This window comes from Saccostrea echinata, unplaced genomic scaffold, assembly GCF_033153115.1.
Source record: "Saccostrea echinata isolate AGI-Se365-2 ecotype Australia unplaced genomic scaffold, CSIRO_AGI_Sech_v1 ptg000009l, whole genome shotgun sequence".
NCBI classification, from domain to species: Eukaryota; Metazoa; Mollusca; class Bivalvia; order Ostreida; family Ostreidae; genus Saccostrea; species Saccostrea echinata.
The window spans coordinates 53,760,059-53,786,396 of NW_026889758.1; the positions used below are offsets into that span (position 1 = coordinate 53,760,059).

At 32.5% G+C, this 26,338-nt stretch overlaps 2 protein-coding genes across 2 annotated transcripts; one reads left to right on the forward strand and one right to left on the reverse strand.

Annotated features, from left to right (window-relative positions):
• Positions 1–2,414: 2,414 nt before the first annotated feature.
• Positions 2,415–2,828, reverse strand: LOC133182890 (uncharacterized). The gene has a single exon (XM_061317739.1). It carries the CDS (start codon positions 2,826–2,828, stop codon positions 2,415–2,417), a length of 414 nt encoding a protein of 137 aa, XP_061173723.1.
• Positions 2,829–10,650: 7,822 nt separating this feature from the next.
• Positions 10,651–22,018, forward strand: LOC133183111 (sphingosine-1-phosphate phosphatase 2-like). Its single transcript, XM_061318068.1, has 3 exons — positions 10,651–11,411; positions 16,484–16,573; positions 19,753–22,018. The coding sequence occupies exons 1-3, from the start codon at positions 10,740–10,742 to the stop codon at positions 20,323–20,325; spliced, it is 1,335 nt and encodes a 444-aa protein (XP_061174052.1). The 5' UTR covers positions 10,651–10,739; the 3' UTR covers positions 20,326–22,018.
• Positions 22,019–26,338: the final 4,320 nt, after the last annotated feature.

Consider the following 26,338-nt stretch of genomic DNA (forward strand, 5'->3'; position numbering starts at 1 on the left):
GAAGACTTAAATATGCTTATGTACAGCGAAGTTTTGACAAAATCATCTGCACTGTAGCAAAGTGTGCAATATAAGAAAGATTAATCACCATAAAATGCAATACTGCAAACTCTCGGTCTTTGCACTTACAATCTAATTAAAATTAGATGTTCCGAATCCGCTACCGCTTAGCGGATTCGGAACATCTAATTTTAATTAGATTGTTGCACTTATTCGGGCCTCTCCGGCAAGCGGAAAATCAACCTCGAGTCAGACATAAATATTTATGCCTCTTCTTGAATGTATTACATAGGCGTCCAAAACAACCTTTTTTCATAAAAACAGAAATGTCGTAAACCTCTTACCTGTAGATAATTGACACCCCGGATCGTTGTTATTGTCTATGCATATAACAATCTGAGCATGCAAAGGTAAACAATATGTTCTGATTGTCTTTTTTCGCGGATTCTGTCAAAATCCTCGGTCTACCATATTCTCACATTCTATACTTGAGACCACGGTTCTCTGCGCAAGCGTAGAGTCAGAAGGAAGGAGCGTATAGGGCTAAACCCTTTTTTCTCCTCGCCGCTGTAGTTTATTTTTTTGATCATTCTGAAATTTACAATTTTATGAAATCTAATTATTTCAAGAATTGAAAAAAATGTATATAACTAAATTGAGCAATGCAATTTTTGAATATTAATATTTTTAGGTTAATTGCGTTACTGTGTTTCTAAAAATTCATCGAAGATTGTGTCCGACGTTGAAAAAAGAAAAAAAACTGATTAATATTTTTAAAAAGTTAATCAAAGAAAAATTATTCTTGAAATTCAATACCATAATTTATTCGATAACGTTTATGGCCAGGGTAGAGATTAAAGGTGCCCCCCCCCCTTTTTTTTTTTTGATATGACTTAATGCTACATGCTTTCCAGTCAGTACTAAATTTAAAACATGTATGAGTTTGTTAAGGTTAAAAACATATTATTGTACATTTATGCATATGTGTGTCCCATGTAGTACATAAATTATTCTTCTAAATTCTTAAACGCTATTGGCTGATTTCTGAAAAATATACACAATTCTAAGCATATCAGTTGTTTTATTATTATTATTACTTTAATTTTAATTTAGTTATCTATTTTTAATTAATCTATTTATTTAATTATTTTTATTTATTTAATTATTTTTTTTTTTATTTATTTATCTATTTTTTTTTATATATATTTTCTTTTGTATTGTTGGTAAAATTATCTTTCTGTTTGGAGTAGAATCAAATTATTGTAAAATGCTTTTTTCTCTAAACAATTTCATTAGATTTTTCAGACATGATTCTGAAGTAAAAAGAAAAAAACGGAGTTTTTATACACAAGTATAGATTTTAGATTACATTTAAATTTAAGAAGAATGCGGACTTTGAGTTGAGAAAAACAACTTTTAATTATTTTTTCACATCTTTGGTATATTATATATACAAAATACAATATTTCCTACGTCACATAATTACATTTCTACATTAGTATAAGTATATTGTATAATTACTTTTCTGAGTATATTGATATCAGAAATGAAATATGAATATACTTCTTGAATATATTTTGTACCTAATGTCCTCTACAAAAATTTAGAATTTTTTAATTTAAATTTCTATATAACAATAATACAAGTTTAAATTGAAAAGTTCTAAATTTTTGTAGAGGACACTATGTATTGAACATAATAATACATGTATTAGTGTAAGATATTTCTTTCTTCATTTTACATGACAAATTTTCAAACATCTTCTCCATCATTGCTGTATAATATCTAAAGACCACCTTCTCCTAAACAAACTATTTCAATGTAAAACTGGTATCATTCTGTGTCTCGCTGACATGGTCAATTAAGAAGTGTGAATCAACTTGTTATCTATAATCTATTATTTAAAAAGATGGTTAGTGAATGGATATCGTGATTTTAATCTAACTGATGTAAGGTATGCTTTTCTGTTCTTTTCTATATAGCAATTGGTAAATTGCAGGGAATGTATGGAAATTATTTTATTTTTAGTTGCATTTTTTTGGAGGGGGGATGGCTGATTTTCTAAATGCATTTCAATTACTGTAAGCATTTAATTTTTAATTTTTTTTGGGGGGGGGGGGTGGGGGGTGTGGGGTGGAGGTGGGGGGAGAGGTTATTTATATACTTTTTTAAATTATTTATTCATTTATTTTTCATATAATGTACAAGGAAAACAACTTTGAAACACACAAATATCGCATTGTAATTGTTACATTTGTAACAGACAATTATTCCAATACTAGATTTATTGTGAAATAAGAGTAAAAACATTTACAACATAAACTAGGCTAAAACAAAATCAACTTTGAAGATATAACTCTAACAGGAACCTATATATTGTTCGTTAAAATATTGGTACAAGTATTGGATAAGAATCAGGCTGAATCGGCATCGTTCAGACTTTCTGTAATCTCTATGACACAGCTTGGGGGAACACTTCCGTCAATCAAAACTTCCTCATACATCCTTGCATAACATCTTCCTTCTTTGTTGTCTTTCTTAATATATTGCTCCAAAATCTCTGGCTTTGTCAAATCTATTATTTCATTGATTGTTGGATCTTCCGAGTCGATCTCAATTTTTACAACCCTTTGAGGAAAGGTCCTTGATTTTTTTCGGAGGCGTTTAATTCCATTAATCGTCTTACAACACGATATGTACCGTGATTGAAGATACGAGCCATATGTCACGTGATCCTCGATGCTTATCCTGGAATTGGGATCTTTAGGTCGTAGTCCTTGAGATGGATCTTCATCGCGCTCCAAAAGTCGGAGTAATATTTGCTTCATACTTATTTCATAAATCAATCACTTCTCTTCTGCTTAAACCGCTCATATGACGTCATAAGAAATAATACTCCACAAACCAGAACATGTCAATATTTTCCGGGACTCTTTTTTTCTTCGAAATAATGGTAGTTACAATGTTTTTAAGAATGGACTGAATCTGAAAATAATTGTGTGCAAAACACTGAAAATAATCTCCTATAAAGCAGTATTTGCAGATTATTAATTATTGGGGGGGGGGGGTCAAAATTTCTTTACCTACATCATTGTAACAAGAGAAATAACTCTTTAAAAAAAATAAAAAAAATAAATATCATATCAAAGTTCTTTTTGTGGTTCATTATGTTAACTGTTCACATGTTGATTTGTTCAATTGTTAAACTCTTATTGTACTAACATACCCCATGTGGGGGCTTTAGTGAAAATAAAAGTTTCAAGTTTCAAGTTTCAATTTTTATGCCCCCGGATCGAAAGATCCCGGGAGTATATTGTTTTTGTCCTGTCTGTCTGTTTGTCTGTCTGTTGTCAACTTTAACCTTGCCCTTAACTTTGTATTGGTTGGAGCTATGACTTTAATATTTCACTTGTGTATTTCTTGTGACAAAACCTTTCTTTGGGTACCATCATTTTTGACATTGAACTTGGAGTTTGACCCACTTTTACAAAATTTTATGAGACTTTAACCTTGGTCATAACTTCTGAACAGTTGGTGCTTGGGGTTTCAAACTTCACATGTGTATTCTTTGTGACAAGGCCTTCCTTTGGATACCAACCACTTTGACCTTGGAGTTTGACCTACTTTTGAAAAACTTTAACCTTGGCCATAACTTTTGAAAAGTTGGTGCTTGGGGTTTCAAACTTCACATGTGTATTCCTTGTGACAAAACCTTCCTCTGGATATCAACCTCTTTGACCCTTTAACCTTGACCTAGGAGTTTGACCTACTTTTGAAAAACTTCAAGCTTGGCTATAACTTTTGAATGGTTGGTGCTAGGGCTTTCATACTTCACATATGTAATCCTTGTGACAAGACCTTCCTTTGGATACCAACAACTTTGACCTTGACCTTGACCTTGAAGTTTTACTTACTTTTAAAAAACTTTAACCTTCGCCATAACTCTTGAACAGTTGCAGCTAGGGCTTTCAAACTTCACGGATATATTCCTCGAGAAAAGACCTTTCTTTGGGTACCAAAATTTTTTGTCTTTTGGACTGGATTTTGACTTGCATTTGAGAAACTTTAACCACAGCCATAAGCTGCCATGTATCAGTGTTTTACAAACACATCTTGTTTTTCTTTGAATAATCAAAGTTACCAAAATGTTTCTGAAAAACGTTCTTTTTAAATATTGCGTTTTGTTTGACATATTACCAGCATTTCCAAAAATCTAGAGATCCGAGGACTTGAATAATTTAACGTTTGTAAATTGAATCAAACTTTTCATTTTTAGCATATTAATTCGATACATAAAATTTTCATCATTTGAAACAGATTTAAAAAAAAAAAAGAAAAAGAAAAGGAAGTATGAGTTAAGTGAACAAAAGCAATGACGGGAAACGGCTTACTTGGGATTTTTAAAGCTGCAGAACTGTAGCGTTATCTTTTATATTTTAGTCTTTGACCAAGGCGCCACAGACGTTATAGGAGATGTAGAGAATGGATAAAATTTACAGATTGGTTATAGAATATGTCTAGAATTAGGGAATGAAAGGGAGTTGATTGACCAATGCCAGAAAGTAGCGAAATATATCCTCAAAGTGCGCAGAAAATCTTGCGCCGTAAATTGCACCATATTTGCATTATATACGGATCTGTAGCGTTATGGTCAAAGACTAAAACATAAAACCATAACGCTACAGTTCAGCAGCTAGGATTTTTAGTGAAAGATTTTCATGAATGAAGAAAACGGATGTGATCTAGAATTAAACTAATATATGTCTCTGAAGAATATCAAAATAATAGACAATAATGAATTAGTGGACAAATAAAAAATACATGTAGTATGTTTATTTGCAAAGGCATAACAAGAGAAGTACGATTAAAAAAATGGCTGGCTTACACTTCCATTTTATACTTTTTAAATGAAAAACTATCGCATACAAATAAGAAATTGTACAATACAAATAATGATTTATACAATGCAAATGGAAAATATAGAATACAAATAAAATATTATACAACACATATGATTTTTTTTTACAATACAAATGGAAAATATAGAATACGAATAAATGTTATACAATTCAAGTGGAAAATTATAGAATAAAATGAAAAATTATACAATCAAAATAAAAAATATACAATACAAATGAGAAATTATACAATACAAATGAAAAATTATAGAATACAAATGGAAAATTATACAATACAAATGTAAAAATATACAGTACAAATGGAAAAGATCGAATATTGCAACGTTTGACATGCCATACCGTATTATAGCCTCATTTTACTTGTATTACCTTTGTTCTGCTGGTATGACAATTATATATACGTACATAAAGTTTAATGATCACTTTTTTTTTTTATAAATATGTTGTCTGGAATTCTCCATTGCACGCCTTCCGATTATCTTAAATAATACATGACCTTAAGCAAACATAAAATTTGCATGAGACCTAGCTTTACTAAAAAGCTTGTTTGACGTGAGCAAATTAATTATTATGCTGAGAATCATAAGTCTGCGTCCAGAAAATAATTCCTTTGCTATGAATGAAGAAAAATTGTATCCAGTGTCATCAACAGAAAATGAGACTTGCAGATTCTAATTTATTCTATATTATAAAATAGAATAAGATATTTATTTTATCAGGCCCGTAAGAACCAGGAGAGGGCATGGAAGCTAGTCTGATTCATCCCACCTTCCGACAAATCCTAATTCCCCTCCTGCTTCCCTTAATAAGCAGGAAACAAAGACCGTAGTCCGACTATTTCAAGAAAAGACACACATGTGATATAGTGTTTTCAGCTATATATATATTAATGTTTGACATAAATTGTATTAGAATTGATAAAAGACCATGTACCATCATGGGGCATATGCACCCGGTCCCCAATAAAAGGGTGAGGGTCAACCACTTTAATATAGTGCATTCAGGAATATTGACATGTCTGACTTTCATTGACGACAGGAAGGGCAAAGGTTTACAATGATATGCAATGACATGGTTTTAAAGCATAAACTATGCACTTAGATGTATATACTGAATTGGATAGTGAATTGACTTGTTTTATACACTTCTTTTCATCATGCGTTAGCTATTTTGAGAGCATGGCATCACAAATGTATTAAAATTGGAGAAAAATGCTTATTAACACCCCTTTTCTTGTTTTGTTCGTGTGGTGGACATATTGTTTAAGCACATAATAACTTTTTTTTATTGAATACATCATTATAAAAATATTTCAAACAAATTAAAACACGTGTTTTTACTATATAAGTCTACCGGCCTTTATAAGCTAATTGTGGTCCGGGTCCTTCAGATTCAACGCTGAAACGGGGATCGTCACTGTTTAATCAGCTTGGAAAAGCGAAAATATGGAGGGTAATCGTGTTCAAAAATCCAGACTTGTAAGTTTGTAAATCCAAACTTGCAATCGTGTCAGTTTCATAGTCTACATATGTAAGTAAGTGATTCCGACATCCAAGCATGTAGTTTTGAGAACACAACTGTGTTGACTTTGAGTTTATTCTATGATGTGTACAATGTATGTGTGTACAACGTGTACAATGTATATATGGTCCATATATTTATATTCTCCCTCACTTCGTTCGTCCAAATATAAATAGTTCAGGAGATCGTGAACATTTCTACTTTGCAAAGAATCTTAAGGAAAAATATTTGGAAATGTAAATATATCGAAGTTAACAATGTATTTTTTATATTGCAGAATGTTACATGAAGAAAAGCAAACGTTCTTTATGTAACATTTATGAATAAAGTCTGTTGCACTCGCACAGGCGAGCTGTTCCTAATTTTTGTGTTTTGAGTTCAGTTTATAAATATTTTATGTTCATTTGAAAAGGTGAAGTAGAACATAATTAACATTGGAAATTGAAAATATTTATCATACTGAAAAACATGAGCGTCGATTATAACCATATGTAACTCTGTACACATCGAATGACTTAAAGAGTCGACCTTTCAGAATTCGAGATAATTCTTTATAACAGTACACACTGTCCTAACAATAAATACCATTGGGTCAATCAACAAAGCCGTGGTTTTTAATTATTTTTTTTTAATGGGGGGGGGGGGGTTATGCCTTTGTAAGTATTGAATTCAAGGTAATCTTATTTTTTAAATGAAGTGCATTTGTTCAGGATTAGCTCTCATAAGTCGTAGCAAGAATTGTAAATGACGAAATATAATCAGATCAAATTCAATATGTCGTGTACATGTATTTTTTATTTATTCATACCTAGCATAAAGGCCCGTATCAACGATTTGAAAAGTGGGGGAGGGGGGGGGCAAAAAATTATCAAGCAGAAAAAAAAAACGTTTACTGTCCATTCTGGAAGATCCTATAATCCTATTTCATGGAAGGGGGGGGGGGCTCTAACTTTTTGGTATACATTTTTTTTTTCAAATGCTGGAATTTGCCAGTGTTTGACCTTACAGCAATAAAAATTGGGAGGCCAACCAAAATTTCATTGAAAATTTCCATATTAAAACTACAGCGAAAAACTATACTCAGAAAAAAAGGGACAACCCCCCCCCCCCCGCATTCTACGAGCCTGCATAAGTACACCTTAAGGAGGCTGGGGGGTCAACAAATTAACCATCAGATACAACTTAATTTTTTATATATGTTATCTTAAGCTGTCAACTATCATTTGGCAAACAAAAATTTCATACATTTTAATTTTAAAATTTGATCATTTTTGTATATCTTTATATGGAGCTCTTCTTCTAAAGGAGAACAACATAGTCTGAAAATGGCCACAACCACCCAGCCCTCTTAATGCATGTATCACTCGAGTCCTTACCATATAAGTATATATCCTACATATGAGTTGTAAAATAATGTTTCATATATTGATTAACTAGTATGTGAAATGTGATCAGCAAGATTCGTCGAGACTAAAAATTTTGGACAGACGTCTCGTAAGAGACGTCTGCCCAAAATTTTTAGTCTCGACGAATCTCGCTGAGATTATGTGAAATGTAGAGAAGTAGGAATTAAATATTTCTGAAGTGGGGAAAATAGAGAAAGCTGAAGTCTATAGATTCGGAATTACATATAATGTTGATCACATCTATATAGAGTATATTCTTGAGACATAAGGGAGGAATGGCGGCGTATGAAAATATCTTCTTTTCTGCCTCTCAAAATAATTATAGAACAATAAATTTAGTTATAATTTTTATACAATCAAAGACTTGAGAAAATTTTTAAATGTAAGTTAAATTAATAATAAGGGACTAAAGTTTTAAAATATATCAAATAAATATGATTTTCCAAACAAACTACAATTATGTTAGCTTTTAAAAGCTTCCAATCTAAGGTCAGATTTGAGCCAAAAATCCGTAAAAAGTGCTTTTTCTCTCTTAGTAAACGGTCAAAACTTTTTGTTTTCATATCATTTTGTATCTTTATGTGACAACTGTACCATATGTGAAAATAAGAAAAATTTAAATATAGGAAGCATATAAAAATAACTAAAATATCTTACAATTTTAAGAAAAATAGAGAAAATTCGGATTAGCCAATATCCATTTTATTTATGTAAATTTGATAATATCATCTTATAGACCATATATGGTAATATCTCTTTATGCAAAAAGAAAAACATTTAATTTATTGAAATAGAAGTAGGCATCGCATGATTGGCAACAGTAATTTTCTATTCTTAATGTCCAGGGAAAAGGTACTGACCTTGACCTGACCTTCCCTCTAATATAAAACGGTCAAATTTAATCTAACTGATACCATCACTTAGTGATATTGTCTTCTTGATTCTGTGAAAATTTCATTGATTTGTAAATATAAGAAATAAGTGTTCTTATGAGAAGAATCCCTCCTTAAAGGGGGAGGAAATAAGCACCGCCCTCAATTTTACCTGGTCTGTGAACCCCTGTCAATCAGATGAAATTAAGCCTGAGATTGGATACTGAAAATTGATTGACATCTTGTTACCTGCCGTTGTGTATATCTTGTATACCTTGGCTGGGGATCGTACCGATCATTGAATTAACATTCAGTCTTTGATGCCTACCGCATATAATTTATAACATCGTGATAAAGAAGCAGCCAGAGCTAATTTTTTTTAACTTTATGATAAAGTAATTAGCCATATATAATTTATATTTAATAAGTCTGTCAAATAATTAAATAAATGAAAAAGAAAATCAGTCATATATATCTATTTAAATTGTAATTAAGAAAGGGGGGTTCATTTCACTATACAATCTATAATGCAGTATAGATTATCCAAATTTACACGTACATCGATTTTACTTAAAACAGAAAATACCTAACTGCATTGGAAGCATCGTGTAATTTAATAAAATAATAATTCCTTTTAATTTTATAATTATGAGATAGTCATATTGTCCAAGTTAGAAATTTTAAGACGTGTAATATTTCTTCGAGACATGGTGATGAAAGTTACGGTAAAATAACCAGTTTTAAAGAGAACTAAGCATTATTATAAAAGCTGTCATTGCATATACAAGTTATGTTTAGAATTATGTATCCCGAGGAAAAAAGTAGGATAAAGTGATTATATTCCCGTTTCGTCTTCCTGTCGGAGAAACAATACGCGGATGCCTTGACCATTTTTAACATGCATGCGTCATGGGTTAATCACATACGAATTATACAAAAAAAATATTTATCTAATTTATTACATATTTTCTAAAAAATTTAGCCTTCAAACAGGATTTCTAAGTTTTAGAGATTTAATTATTCAGGACTGCGCTTTTTTCTACTTTCGTTTTGTGAATGACTATTTCCCTCGGTGTCGCAAGCTTACAACCAAAGATTTGAAATTTATTAAAGCACAAAATTAAACTAAAATTGTCTCCTTTATTCAAACATATTTTAAAAAAAGAATTGAACTAAAGGATTCAGTCTACATAAAAAAATTAGCATGTTTTATTTCATAAATTTGACGATCAACATTTCGATTGACCAACACGCGAAGTTAAACTATGTCTTAGGAAAACATTTACAGGTAATATATACAGGTAACATTCTGTGTATATAGGTAGGTATACACAAGCCAGCTTGGTTCCCTCGGGGCTTCACAGCCGTTTCAATTAAGCTCCACCCCACTCCAAATTTACCTGAGGAAAACCGACCGGTTGAAAACCTCGGCCTTTAAGTCAAACGTTAGGATATAGGTCCCTAGTTAGTATATATAGGTCCCTGATGAAATGTTGTTTTTTTCTGAATGTCCATGAAATTGATTCTATGCTATTTTCTAGTTCACGATCTTTCTACTTTAACTTTAACGAAAGAAGAATAGGAATTATTGTAAAATAAATAACAACTGGACTTATCTTTTTTTTAAGATAAAGAACAATTTTAAAGTGTATTTGGTCTGTACCTTGTTCTTGGGGGGGGGGGGGGGGGGATAGATATATTTTTGGATTTTTTTTAATTTTGTCAAATTTCTTCTCATAGATTAAATTATAACTTTATTATTTTTATTATTGTAACGTATCATTTGAGAAAAACTTCGATCCACCACTATACAATGCTATATTGAAATTGATGATTAGAGTAACGGCCCTTGTTTCACAAACGCTAGAGGTCACATCGGTACGACTTCCTTTGTGGTGAGACGATGAGCAGTCGAGAGTTTTATACCGAGAGAGTGAGTAGATAGCTTAGTGAACAATGAATGAACAATGGTACAAGTGACTCCTGGTTAGTGAACAAGACAGACTATATTGTATTTAGACATGGAGAAAATAACAAAATTGTTAACGGTACTGAAAAGTCCTGAACTTGTGGCTGATTTTCAAAAACAATGTGGAGTGGATTTTTCTGATCCTGAATCTGAAAACAAGAAAACAGAAAAGGGTTTAAAAAATGATGAGTTAAACACTGTTCGTTTGAGGAATGGATTTTCAAAATGTGCTGAAAATACTGATGTTGCTGATATTCTGAAGTCGAATGGGCATGTTAAAAATGGATACTCTGTCAATGGAATCGGTCATATTTCAGATAAAAATGGCTTGATCAATCACCAAAAGTGTGAAACAGGAAAACAGAAAACAGAGGAGGAGGAGGATTTAGGAAAATCTTCCTACAAAGTTCAAAACAAACTACTTTTTATTCTCTTCCATTTCGGTGCCAGTCTTGGAAATGAGATTTTCTATCTCATCTTTTTTCCATTTGTTCATTGGAATTTAGATGGAACTTTGATGCGACAGATGGCTTTTGTGTGGCATGTTGCAATGTGGGCAGGCCAAGCTTTGAAGGACATTATCTGCTGGCCTCGACCAGCGTCTCCACCTGTAATTAAATTAGAGAGTAGATATAGCTTAGAATATGGAATGCCATCAACACATGCGACTGTGGGTACAGTAATTCCCTTCAGCTTGCTTATTTTACTCCGTACATATTATGAGGTGAGCATTGTCTGTGGTCTAAGGGTGAAACGATTACACATGTAAATGGTTAAGTTTCAGTTAATTGCTCTGAATGTTTACGAAATGAGTAAACATGTTAACAAAGAATACTGTTATGAATAAAACTTAATTTATTTCTTGTTACAGTATGTTGTGTTGGCTAACATTTAATACATCAATTGTACAATAAACAATGTTTTTCCTTTTAATTTCTACAGAAAAAGAGATGCACACAAGTAACGCAACTTTGAAAACCCAAATATTGCTGTCCGATTAAAAGCTTACAAAGTTTAGTAATCGTTTCACCCTTACTCTGGTCCATATCATAAAGTGTCACTGTGTGGCTAAGATGATCAGCATCATTATGATGCGAGAGTGAAACGGATTCTTTTATGGTTGATTATAATTACTGTTAATTTAATTACATTTAAGTTATTGATTTGTGTGACCAGATACAAGTAGCTTGATTTTATATATCAAGACTTTTTCAGAGTTCGTGTGATGCTGGCTCTGACAAAGAAAAAATCAGGCAGATATTTAAAATTAGACAGGGGCTGTTGTGAGCCTGAGTACATTTCTCTTGGGTTTGAAAACCTTTAATAATAATAATATAATAACTCCTTTTAAGAAATTGTTGATTCAGTTGCCATAGTCTTTATCAAGGCTTCTCTACAGGGAATATTTAAGAGATGGACTGATGGTGACTTTTGTTCACGCTGGTCAGATGTCACCTGTCAAGGGTTTAAGGGGGGTCTGCCTCAGCTTTGAGTTAAGTCAGTTATAACTTCCCTCTCCATTACAAAGAGATTGTGTGTACATATAAAGTATACTGTGAATTTATATTTTCTTTATCAAAGGAATTGAAATAATGGTGGCTTGAGGCATTTCAATTCATCAGATACAGCAGATTTAAAGATAATTACACTGAGATACTTTGTATATTAGAACTTACAATTTTTCTCCAAATTCAATTAATAACATTTTAAATATAATATTAAAAACTTAATGAACATGTCTCAAAAACGATGAAACTTTTAATAAATATTGAAGCAAGGACTGTATCAAAATAGTTCTGATCAGAAAAAAAAATATTTTATGAAAAAAAGATTTACTTATTCAATGGGTCATAATCTCTATTTGTGTCAGATAAATGCTTTTTACAAATAAAACATACTGTATGCATACGTAATCAACCAATCATGTGTAATGCAATGCATTTAGACCACCCTTGACTGCATTGATTGATAATAACACATGTATTAATTGTACGTAACATACATGTGAACTGAATTTATCAATTATCATAATATTATATTTAAGTAGTGTAATGAATCATCTGACATGATAAATATGATTTTTACATAATTTGGATTTATAAATTGTTCAGTATCTCTTGATATCATATAATTTATTTGCTGAGAATCAATTTTTTTTTTTTTTTTTTTTTTTAAAGGGGCTTTTGATAAATTCCTATTGAAATGATGGATGTACTAGATTTTAAATTCATTTATCACTGATTTCTTGGCAGTCAGTTGGTAGATTCCTCATTCCCATAGCCTGATCATGCTGATAGAGCATGAAAGCATTTGAACCTATGCTTAACTGCATTCAATTAATCAAGAGTAAGACTCAATAATGTCTAAAAGATCTCCTCTCCCTTTTATGGGATCAATGAAATTTAACACTGATTTTAAGTTTAAAATGTTTGCAAACAATTCTCTTTAGAACAATGTTTAGGATGTGTTGGCCTGTGTGCACAGGTACAGAAAATAGATGGAAATGCATAGACATGTATATATATATATATTGACAAATAATCCTGATAGTATTAGAAAAAGTGTCATTTTAATATTTAAAAAAAAAAAGATTATTAATTGAACATTGACCAGTTTTCTTCTGATGATTACAAAAACAAGTATCAACTGATGTACTGATTTCACACCAAATGCCCAGTATATTTTGATGCACATGTTTTGGTATGTAAATTTTTTTTATCTTTTTTTCAAGTTTAAATGTTTTTCAACACTATACTAGGTCACCAGTTTGAAGTTAAGTCAGCATGTATATTTAATAAAGTCACGTGAGAAGTGCATGTGCTCATCAGATGATAGGAGGATTGAGAATAATACATTCTCCTTTAATAACACACCCAGTGGGTCAATAGTTCAACAACTTCGGGTATAATCTTTTATTATCTATTTAATAATGGACTTTCCCCTTCATTAGGAATGTTACTGCTGAGTGAATTCCAAGGATTTAGATCTGACCAGGCAGTGTTCTTTCTTTCATTATGACATGTGACAGCTTTATATCAAATTTATTGTGTCAGACTCTCTCGTACTTTATTTAGATTATAAAAACTTATTATCTTAAACATAAAATTAAAGTATCATAGAAATACTATATTTCAAACAAATGTGTTGAAAATTTATTATCAGGTATTTCCAGTACATGTAGTTCATTCATAGTCTTGAACAAATAGACCCCTGGCAATTACATTTACAGTGCATGTTTTTGAATGGTGTCATGTTTTATTTTTTAAATTTTTAAACTTGTCATTGATAAGAATTTAGTATGTACACATCTGTATGGTCTCCCTTTGGTATTTGGCAGTGTTTTTCCTTTATTTCAAAGTAAAGGATTAAAGATCAATTGTAACAGGGCAGGCTAAGGGTTGATGTTTATGAACAGAATCTCTGTCGACCTTACAACAATTTTTTTTTTAAATTTTTGATTTCTAAGCGGCATTTTTATCAATTGAAGAGGTCAATTTGGCCGGTAACTGGTTCTTAGGGAAAACACTGTTTGGTATACTCTTGACATGAATTATTTCCAGTGGCAGATCCTGGAATTTTGTAAGAGGCGCAGTATAAGGCAGGAGGGGGGGGGGGTCTGGGGGCTGCATTGAAACCCCCAGTGGGTCTAAGGCAAGGTCCTGGTGGGGGTCTGGGGGCAAAGCCCCCGAAGCTGACAAATTCTTACAAATAAGAGATTTTTTTCCTTGAATTTACGATAATGGATATAAATTCTACATTCAAAAAATTCAAACGGGGAAGGGGGGGGGGGGCACGCCTGGCACACCGACCCTGGATCCGCCTTTGATTTCAGTGTTACACATGTGAAGTAAAATGAAGCTATAACCCATGGATTATTCCAATCTTACACATACCTGTGATCTCATGTCTTACCATGATGTAAAATAAAGTTTACACAGTAGAGGTATAAGGCTAGCTATAGGAGTACAAGATATTTATTTACCCGTCATGGGCCCAAATTTAAATACAGAGGCATACAAAATATATAAAGTATAAAAATTAGAAGTCAACATGGTCAAGTTCCTGTTTAAAAAATTGTACTTGTAAAGCATCAAGACATGGCATTAATTAATATAAAAAGCAGTTTTCATTATGAAGATATAATTTTCCAGGCACATAATTATGGTAATCTATTTATCTAAGATATATTCCATATGCACATAGATACACACTTGTACAAGTGTACACAAAAATTGTACATAATTTGACACATATTTGCAGTGTATACCATATGGAATACTTAAGACCTACATTTTTTCTACATGGGATAAATTTATGCTATGTGCACGGTCACTAATCTTCCATGGAAATTTGTCAAACATAATTTAAAGTGAATTTAAAACATACAGTGGAAATCAAAGAAATCCACATAATTTATTACCTGTGAATTGAACACAAATTGAGATTCCACGAATTATGACTCCTTGGAAGAAAGTGCGTTTGCATTACCTATACATCAAGAGGTTTCCCAAACTAATTTTAACTTTGACAAATTCTATTAATTACCTTTTTTTGTACTGATTTTCACTTCAGGAAATTGGTGCTAGTAAATTAAGGTACATGCATCACAGTTGCTAGTGTGTGATGAACATAGACTGATCTGAATGATGCACAGCTGCATATATTGTCATGGCTGTGTAATAGTTAATTAGTATTAAGATTTATCTTACTTTAATTGCTTTAATGTACATGTACTCATGTATCTTGTTTTTAAAATAATAATAATCCTACATCTTGATTGCCAGATTGTGTAGTGTTAATGTAGAAAAGCTTGTAACAATAATGAATTGCACATGTTTATATATTATCACCCATAGGTAATGATACATTCTCCCATCTTGCTAGGGGGGAAGTGTACTGAAAACATTTAGTGCTAGTTGACTTTAGTAGCAACAAGTAAGGCTCTCGCATTAATATAATCATAATTGGTACAATTGTATTTATAATAGACCTGTGTGAAAGAATGTAGATGTATTTGTCATGTTTGTTGGTACTCAAAATTTGATGAATTATCAGGTCATCATTGTTTCCTGTATGTGTAATCCTTTTTCATATGTGTACCAGTATCACTGTATGTCAATTTTATAAATTGATATAATTATATAACAAGGAAATGATCACATTTCATATTGCGCTTTGAGCTACCTTAATATTGTTAATATAGAAAACCTATCTTCCCATTAAGTCAAAGTTTCTGATGTGATTCATTTCACGTAAAATTATGGGGACCAGAGCAGATCAGATACCATTTTTATAGGAAGATGGAAACATATTGACATGTATCATAGACATACCATATTTGTCCAAATTAGTGTCCATGCATTTATAATCACCTATCCCTGTAGTAGAACATGCCTATATCTTTTGATATATTTTTTTTCTTGTATTAACCCTATTTCCATTTTTCTGAGCACTTTCAGACTGGTCAGTGGCTCGGGTTGATTAAGTAGTAGCAGATGTTTGAATTATCCAAGTTTGTTAAGAAAGTGCCATGTTTCTTTTTTTATATATATTATTGTCAAACTTTATTACACTACCCTGAACTGGGGCCCCAGAAAAAAAAGAAACAGAGGTATATCGGAGGATTTGAGATACTGAAGTTAAAATACACATTATAGTCTTAAAAATGGTTGGGACTTCCAACTCACATCAACATATCCATGGAATTTAAGATATATGTTGATGTTTGAGGTACCAAAGTTCAACTGTACACATAAGTTTTGAAAATGGTGTAACTTAAATTGTTATTTGTTGTAGGTACCCCTAGGACTGGGTATTTTGTGTGCCACAGTGTGGATGCTTCTAGTCTGCTGCAGTAGAATTTACTTAGGAATGCACACAGTTCTGGTATGTTTTGGTATTCAATCAATGTATATATTATTTTAAAAAATATAAATTCAATGAATTTTTGTTGCATCTATAAAATATTTTGATTAAATTAGAGGGAAGAAATAAATCATTAAACTAAAAGCAAGCATATTTGCAAGAATGAATTGGTGGTACATCACTTTTTAGCTCACCTCGACGAAGTCGAGATGAGCTTATGCTATACCCCCGGCGTTGGCGTCGGCGTTAGCGTCGGCGTCCCGGTTAAAGTTTTAGGAGCAAGTCCCATTCCCAAGTTACTATAAGCCCTACCTGGACCAAACTTGAATGGATGATGCATCTAGAATGGACACTGCCACACTTGCTTCGGATGCTGGATCTGACCTAGATTTTCCAGATGAGTGACCAGGTTAAAGTTTTTGGAGCAGGTCCATTCCCAAGGAACTATACGCCCCACCTGAACCAAACTTGTAAGGATGATGCATCTAGGGATGGACACTGCCACACTTGCTTCGGATGCTGGATCTGACCTAGATTTTCCAGATGAGTGACCAGGTTAAAGTTTTTGGAGCAGATCCATTCCCAAGTAACTATAAGCCCTACCTGGACCAAACTTGCATGGATGATGCATCTAGGGATGGACACTACCACACTTTCTTCGGATGCTGGATCTGACCTAGATTTTCCAGATGAGTGACCAGGTTAAAGTTTTTGGAGCAGGTCCATTCCCAAGTAACTATACGCCCTACCTGGACCAAACTTGCATGGATGATGCATCTAGGGATGAACACTACACACTTGCTTCGGATGCTGAATCTGACCTAGATTTTCCAGATGAGTGACCAGGTTAAAGTTTTTGGAGCAGATCCTTTCCCAAGTAACTATAAGCCCTACCTGGACCAAACTTGCATGGATGATGCATCTAGGGATGGACACTACCACACTTGCTTCGGATGCTGAATCTAATCTAGATTTTCCAGATGAGTGACCAGGTTAAAGTTTTTGGAGCAGGTCCATTCCCAAGTAACTATAGGCCCTACCTGAACCAAATTTGCATGGATGATGCATCTAGGGATGGACACTACCACACTTGCTTCGGATGCTGAATCTGACCTAGATTTTTCAGATGAGTGACCAGGTTAAAGTTTTTGGAGCAGATCCATTCCCAAGTAACTATACGCCCTACCTGAACCAAACTTGCATGGATGATGCATATAGGGCTGGACACTACCACACTTGCTTCGGATGCTGGATCTGACTTAGATTTTTCCAGATGAGTGACCAGGTTAAAGTTTTTGGAGCAGGTCCATTCCCAAGTAACTATAAGCCCTACCTGGACCAAACTTGCATGGATGATGCATCTAGGGATGGACACTACCACACTTGCTTCAGATGCTGAATCTAACCTAGATTTTCCAGATGAGTGACCAGGTTAAAGTTTTTGGAGCAGGTCCATTCCCAAGTAACTATACGCCCTACCTGAACCAAACTTGCATGGATGATGCATCTAGGGATGGACACTACCACACTTGCTTCGGATGCTGAATCTGACCTAGATTTTCCAGATGAGTGACCAGGTTAAAGTTTTTGGAGCAGATCCTTTCCCAAGTAACTATAAGCCCTACCTGAACCAAACTTGCATGGATGATGCATATAGGGATGGACACTACCACACTTGCTTCGGATGCTGGATCTGACCTAGATTTTCCAGATGAGTGACCAGGTTAAAGTTTTTGGAGCAGGTCCATTCCCAAGTAACTATATTCCCTACCTGGACCAAACTTGCATGGATGATGCATCTAGGGATGAACACTACACACTTGCTTCGGATGCTGAATCTGACCTAGATTTTCCAGATGAGTGACCAGGTTAAAGTTTTTGGAGCAGGTCTATTTCCAAGTAATTATAAGTCCTTCTTAAACCAAACTTGTATAGATATTGATCTTGGGGTGTACACTAACTAGAAAAAATATGATGTGAGATTTGCCTTACTTATAGATAACCTTCGTCGAGGTGAGCTTCGTAATCTTTGATTACCTATGTTTTTATTCTGACATCAAAGATAAGTATATATAATTATATATATATATATATATATATATATATATATATATATATATATATATATATATATATATATATATATATATATATATTGTTGTTGTTTTTTTTTTTGTCCATCTGGTTCTCTCCTTTTTCTTCAGTTTTAACTTTGTCACAATTTTCAAGCTAATTGATAAAGACTTTGTTATTAATGTAGTACATTTTCATGTCAGTTAAAAGGTCAAACCTAGAGGTCACACTGGTACATAACACTCTTGTTTAATGGTGAAATTTGAATATACATGTAACAGTAAATACCCTTATATAATTATGTTAATTACAATTTAACTTCACATATAAAAATCTAAAATGCTTGACTGGTATTTCCTATCTTTAAAGATCCCTTATAGACACTTCCTAAATTAGAAAAATACCCCAAAATGAATTTAGATTGAGGGGGAGCCTTCAACTTCTCAATAGAGAATATACAAAACTTATGAACATATACTGGAGTACTGTAGTTGAATGAGTCATTGTTGCTTATGTGGGTTTCTCTTCCTTTTTCAGACATCTAAATATTTAATCGCCCTTCATTTAAATATGTGGTAGACATGCTTCTAAAATACTCCAGAGGATCTGTGTATTGTGTTCATGTGTGTATTTACTTATCTCATTATGTTAATGCCCTGTGTTACCAAAAAAAAAATGTTCCAAAGTTTAGTGGATTAATTGTCTCTGTACACCTGTCCTTCTATCTTCTGTGAAAATATCTGGTTTAAGGTGTAAGAAATTAATCAATATTCAAGTGTTTCACATGATTTAGAATTAAAACCGGTTATTTATGCTTCATAGGGCATTGAGAGACTCTGACATAGCACTTTTGCTTTTAAAAAGTACTGGCAAAATATTTTTTTGCCAGAAAAAAAAATGTCCCCATAAAAACATCCCTACACTGTTCCAATGAAAACATATTTTGTATTGATTGAGAAGTTAAAATCATTTTACTAGAAATTGAGCCCATCACATTCAAATCTTCAATTCAATAACTAAACTACTATATGGATGATTGACATTCATTTTAAAGGATGGAATAATTAGTGCCTACATGTTGTATTATTATCAAACTTTTTTCTTGAATTATTGATTTTCTGTTTCAGGATGTGGTAGCAGGTGTTGCATTTGGCTGCCTAATAATTCCCACAGTTTTACCTTGGGTTCATACCCTGGACCTTCTGCAAGTGACACACCCACTTGCCCCAGTTGTGTTTATAGGGGGTTACTTTTTGTTCTGTTGGTTATATCCCAAGCAGAAGATCTGGAATACTGCTAGAGCTGACACCGCCAATGTTCATGGCATCTGTGGCGGTGTAGCATCCGGATACTGGTTATTATATCAATTCGGATGGCTCACGAAATCCGAACAGGGCCCGCCGTTTCCTTTACCATCTCCGACATGGGACTGGGTCTATCTCAGTTTTCTTAGAACGCTTCTGGGTGTCTCGGTGTTAGCCGTCATTAGGGGTATTTTTAAACCACTGTCAATTCATTTTCTGTGCAAAATGTACAAAATAGACAAGAAAGATATACAGGCACAGAGACGAGAAGGCTCCGAGGTGCCACAAAAGTTCATCACGTATTACATGGTATCGATAGGTGCCAGTTTTATAGTTCCCCTGCTCTGTTCTTACTTAGGCATAATGAGAGAGAGTTTTTACCATGAACTCTATTGATAATTAGGAAAACAAGATTTTTGTGTGTTGATCGATTTATTTTGCTCTGTTGATTTTATTTATTAATTACTATAGCTTATTTAGATAGTTTCTTTCAAGTTTTACATACATCCTTGTGAAAACAGATCTATGAAAGATCTCCCAAGTTGTCAGTTTTAATCTTTATGATCTATACTAGATACTTTTATAGTATTTAAAAGTCTTTGTTATACAGTGGGACGTTACAGTGTACTTTCTATTTTTGCAGTGGTTTTAAAACTGTTACAATGAATTATTCTGTACACATATGGGGCATATTGTACGATACATGTATGACCTGTGTCTTGTTACAGTAGCAAATTAACAATTTGATCCATAATAGGAATGATAAGAATAGTTAATTAAATAAACAGGCCAGTATTACTGTGAATATGTACAGGATGTGAGAAAATGTGTCTTATATAACCTGAAAGGAAATGTTATATAAATGATTTTGAAATATATTTTATGCAGGACATCACATATGTGTAGTGCATTTGCACATATTTATTGATAGGGTAATGGTTTAAATCTTAATTCATTTCTTTTCAATCATGTTTTTATACTCACAGGAATTTTACTTTTTTAGAAAATTAAATTTTGATAATTGCTCATGCAGGAATACATTTTTTATTGTAAAATGAGAGATTTTGAATGCATTCAGGGATAGGTAAAGTACTTTTGACACTAGGTGTACATTTAGAGAATTAGAGACAGAAAATAATTTATAAGGAAGTATTTTTAGAAAAAATGTGAATCTTCACATTAAGTTAATTGAATAATTTGACATTTTATGGTTTGTCAGGTAATTAAATTAACGCATTTCCTAAACATGCTGTTACAAGTCTTGGGGGAAAATGTTAGAAATTTTGTACATTTGTAGTATTTAAAATACGGATGTACAACATAATTGGTGTTGATGATGCAAATGAAAATCTTTATTGTGATCTGATGACTGTATGGACTTTGTACTATGACACCATTAAGTGTTATTCAGATATTTTGTTTACTTACATGTATACTTGAAAGTGCAAATTCATTCATGACAGGGTCACGAGGATAAGAACCACTGCAGTCGACCTAGTTACTTCTTTTATTTTTAAACTGTGTTATCGGGAGTTAGGCCTTTAGAATATTATGTCACTTTCATAATGGTGATTGCAAACTGATCAAGAAAGAAATACTTGTATCACTAAGTGAAGAAAGTACCAAGTACACTGTTTGAACATGTAGACACTGTTTCCTAGGGAACTCAAGTTATTTGTTCAATGGAAGTGCAATATAATATGTGTACAGACATGTATGAATAAGCCTTTGCTCTTGAAAGTGTTTGAGTTATCTAATACAACATAATGAATTCTTATAAATTATACATTCTCCAATTCTTATGAAATGAGCATAGTTATTGTTAGAAAGCTAATAGTTATTGTTAGAAAGCTAATATTATTTATGTTTTCTCCAATCATGTTACAGAAGTGATTTTTTTTAAGCATGTATGTAACTTGATGACTTGTGTTCTAATTTATTCATTATCATAACTCTCAGATGAATCTTTATGACAGAGACTGGCATGATTTTAAGCTAAATGGTGTGTCTCATTTTTGCTTTAACGTACTGTATCCTGTACGATTAGTTTGAACATAATTACGACAAAATGGTTGAAAAAAGAGGAAGGGGGGGGGGGGGGGGTAATAGAAACCTTTCTTAGCAAACCCTTTGGCATTATATAGATAAATTTATCTTTATATTTTCATGATATTTGATTTCATGTTACTTGCAATTAGGATTTAATATTCTGTATTCTAGATTAGAATGAGGATCAAAGGTCAAGTCAAAAAAAAAAAGATGTGACAATAGGACGCACATTGGCAGTGTAATTTACATAATGACATGCAGTCCCTTGAGAGGTTCATTAGGGAGTATGAGATATATTAAATTTCCTTAAGCATTTTATGCATAAGTATGCAGTATTTTCCTGGCTAGTCTAGAAGATCCTGTGATAAATGTGTTAAGTGAACAAAGTCTTCAAAGGTATTTTTATTTAAACCATTACTTCTACATGTATTTATACATCAGTATTTTGTGTCTCATTACTCAAGTATTTGCATACACAGTAAGTTTATGATGTTATTTTAATGCACCAATATTCTGGTCTATGTTGTATGTTCCCAGAGCACCTGGAATGGTACATACAGTTTTATCTGTACTGCTATGTACCAAAATGTTTGAATAGTTTTTTTGTCACATGCACCTGGAATTGAACACATTCAATTTCATGTATACTGCTATGTACCGATGTGTTGGAACTGTATTCTTGTCCAGTGTAAACTCCAGGGTGACATGAGTTCTTGTGGATTTGATAGGTATCCTTTGGTTTGCTGTGCAATAAATGTAGAGTTCCCCCCGGACCAGAATTCTGTGTGATATCTATATGACAATCCACTTGACTCATTATACCTGTGGTACCTGTAAATCTAGATCACTGCACCAGTGTTTTTCATTTAATCAGCATCACAATCATAATCCATTCTTTTTTGACCTTCATTTCGTCTTGGTTATTTGTATTTGAAAATAAATCTGCATTCTCTGTGAAATAAATCATTTTGTATTTTAACAATCTACACATTCCTCTTGTTTTTGCAACGAAAATTGGATTCTAGTATAGACTATTAGCTGCATTATTTTTTTGGAAGACCAAGTTAAAAGTGGAAGTACAAATAATGATTATTTCTCTGTCAGGATTTTTTTTTTTGGGGGGGGGGGGGGGGGGGGGCAGTGTTTATAATATTGTACTTCATAAAAGATAATTATTTTTCCATTATGTAAGATTTATTACTTGATGCATGCTTTATCTTTTTGGTTTCATTGTTATATAAGTGTATATGTTTACATGTTTTCTGGTATAGTGAAACATATGTATTTTTAAAATTTGTTATTGCAAGGTAACATATATTAGAAATGAATTGAAAATTATGTGAAAGAATGAATATAGTAATCAATTTAACCTTTGATCTTTATTAAATGCAAAACAATTTTAGGGAAAGAAAATTAATTTTTTTTAATGTCGGAAGAAATATTAGTGTTTTATTTTAAAAGTAGGTGTTAGAGACTACAGATGATGTATTTGGAAGGAATAAAATGGCTTGTAGGTTTTACTAGAATAATCTGTTTAATGGTATATGTACTCTGTGTTTCAAAACTTTGTTTTCCTGTTATCTTTTACAATCTAATTTGCCCAAGTTATTGTTAATGCTTGTGAAATTAGAAATCCAACAATAACTGCATGACAAATTAATACTCATCTTGTTATTTTTTTAACCATTTTTGTAAAATAATTGTTTCTTAATTTATGCCGTCATATTTTACATGGTACATGTATTGGTGGAGATGGATGGGGGGTAAAGAATATCGTTTAAATATGGAACACCTTTTAGCATACTCTTTGTTTAAAAAATAACTGGAAAAAGACATGTGTATGTATGTTGGTTGAAATTAAATTCTAAAAAAAAAAGAAAAATTAAAGACAAAAATAGAAATTATGAAATATCCATTTTGAAAATTAAGTATCATGTATCTATGCAAGTCATAATTTTTTGTTGAAATTTTGCATGTAATATGTATTAATCAAGTGAATAAAAGATTTAAAAAACGTGCATTCTTTTATTTTATGTCTCGTGGGTCGTAACAAAAATAGCATGATTTCCTAAGGGCCTTATCTGGATTTGAAAAATTCAGATAATTTTTTTTAAAATTAAAACTATTCAATTTAAGTGGATATTGATCAACTGGACTCGTAATGTCTAAATACTTGGCTACTTTAAAAATAACTTAATTTTCTGAGTTGCAAGTCTTGCATTTTATGTTGTCATGAATTGTGACTGACATCATTCTCATTTTATGAACCCAACCTCTTGAATCCAAAAGATATAAAAACTGTAAACTAAGATTTATTATAAAAGTTTTATTATGGATAGAGGAATTTTCTAATGATGAAATTTTTTTCAACTTGTTCAATTGCCCCAGTTCTCTATAAAATTCAAGAAAACCTTCTATTTCACAAAGTCTGTTCTCTGATATGAGTTCTTATAGAAGAAATTTTTTTTATAGGCTGCATGAAATCATGAAGTAATTCTTCCTGTATTTCAATGTTTGAAAGAGAATATAATAAATATTCTGGATATTTTATGCACAAAGTAAACTTAGCTCTTATATTCTCTACTTTCCTGCATACTGTTGAATAAATACCAACCCAAGCAATATTGTGTGATTACTTTTGTATGCAGGAGGGAGAGAGCTTATTTTCTGATTAAAAAATGATAGGATTAGGCTGGGTTTATGGTTATTCTGAGCTGAATAGTCTAAGTACGTGCATGTACTTCAGAACTCGATGCCTTATAAATGTTTAAAACCATGCATTATGGATCGTAAGAGGATGAACATGAAAAAATTTAATTCATTAAAAGACTTTGCACTATTATTTACAATAAGCACTAGTAATACCCGAATGTTCTGATGTGTGACATTTGATTTTGGGGAATGTACTTTATATAAAGGTCATGCAAACATTGATTAGGTTGACATTGATCTGATTTTACTTAGTTCTATAGAGCTTACTATTAGTCAACTAGTGCAGCTCTAATCAATCTGTGATGATTATTTCTGTTAAATTTTCTTAAGTGTGGCTTTGAAACATCTTTAGAAATTTGAATGAGCTGATACTTCAATAGAAATCAAGAGCTAGGTTACACATGTATACCAATATATAGATTATAATTATTCAATATAATTGTACATGAGCCTGTTTTGTGATTGAATAATAATTATTGTCATAGACAGATACTGTAATGTAAGACCAAGTCTCAAGCTCTAATGCTTCAATTTTATTTACTGGTAAAGTAAAGGTACAGAATTATTTGAATGCTGAAGACCAGTTGTGGAACATTATGGAACAAAAATTCTGTAGTCCAGTGCATTCAATTGGATTTCTCTTCCTGACAAAATGAATATATTTTAACCCAGAAGCTACTGCAAGTTTGAACAATTTTAATCTACAGCAAATTGATTGAAACAAGTTAATTGTAAAAATGTAAACCTATCAACTCGACTTTTAACCCCCTCTCCCTTCCTCCCCACCTTAATACAATCAAGATTTTAAAACTTTTGAATCCTCTTTAAAAGAATTAATTTAAATTTGCATATCTTGTTAATTTTCAATATTTTCCTTCACAATACATAAAACTTCGACCTTAATAGTGTTCCCATCCTATGTTTTTGGGAAAAATAAATATACATCACTTTTTCGATTCGATGTTTTCCTATTAATTAAACTAATTGAAGCATAGCTGCTGTTGAGATATCCCTGCGAAAAATGTTCCTGTACTGTGGATTCACGGGCGAGAAGTAGTTTTATAGTATCTGATTGTGGTCCAGCCATTCCTGAGAAGATTTTAAAGATTCTTCTGGCACACACAACTTTGAACCCCTATTATATATGTAGCCCCACCCTAGTCCAGGTAATAAACCTAAATCATGTGTGCATATAGCCCCCCCCCCCCCCCCCCCCCCCCCCCCCCCGGGAATTTGAAGAGTTATTTTAAAAAAGTATATACTGAAGCAAATAAAAAATGACTTTTGGACCCCCATAGAAAACAGGGACCCCATCATCACCACCACCACGAAATAGGTGTTTTTAATGTTTTGGAAACAGATTTTACGTTTTCTGGGTTTAATATGTTTGGGAAGGGAATTTAGGTTTGTTTTTTTTTTTTAATTAATATCTTTTTTTTTTTGTCAAGAAAATTTTTTTTGACTGGTGTGGACCCCCCACCCCACGGAAAAATTCCTGGGTCCGCACCTGTAAATCGTAAATCACAACATAGGGATGCATTCACTTTACTCTTGATTTAGTCTGCTGCTATTGAGAACAAGATGTATTTGTCAAACACTATATGTCCCCCGTATGGCAGCTCATAAGGTTAGTTTTTGAAATATAGGT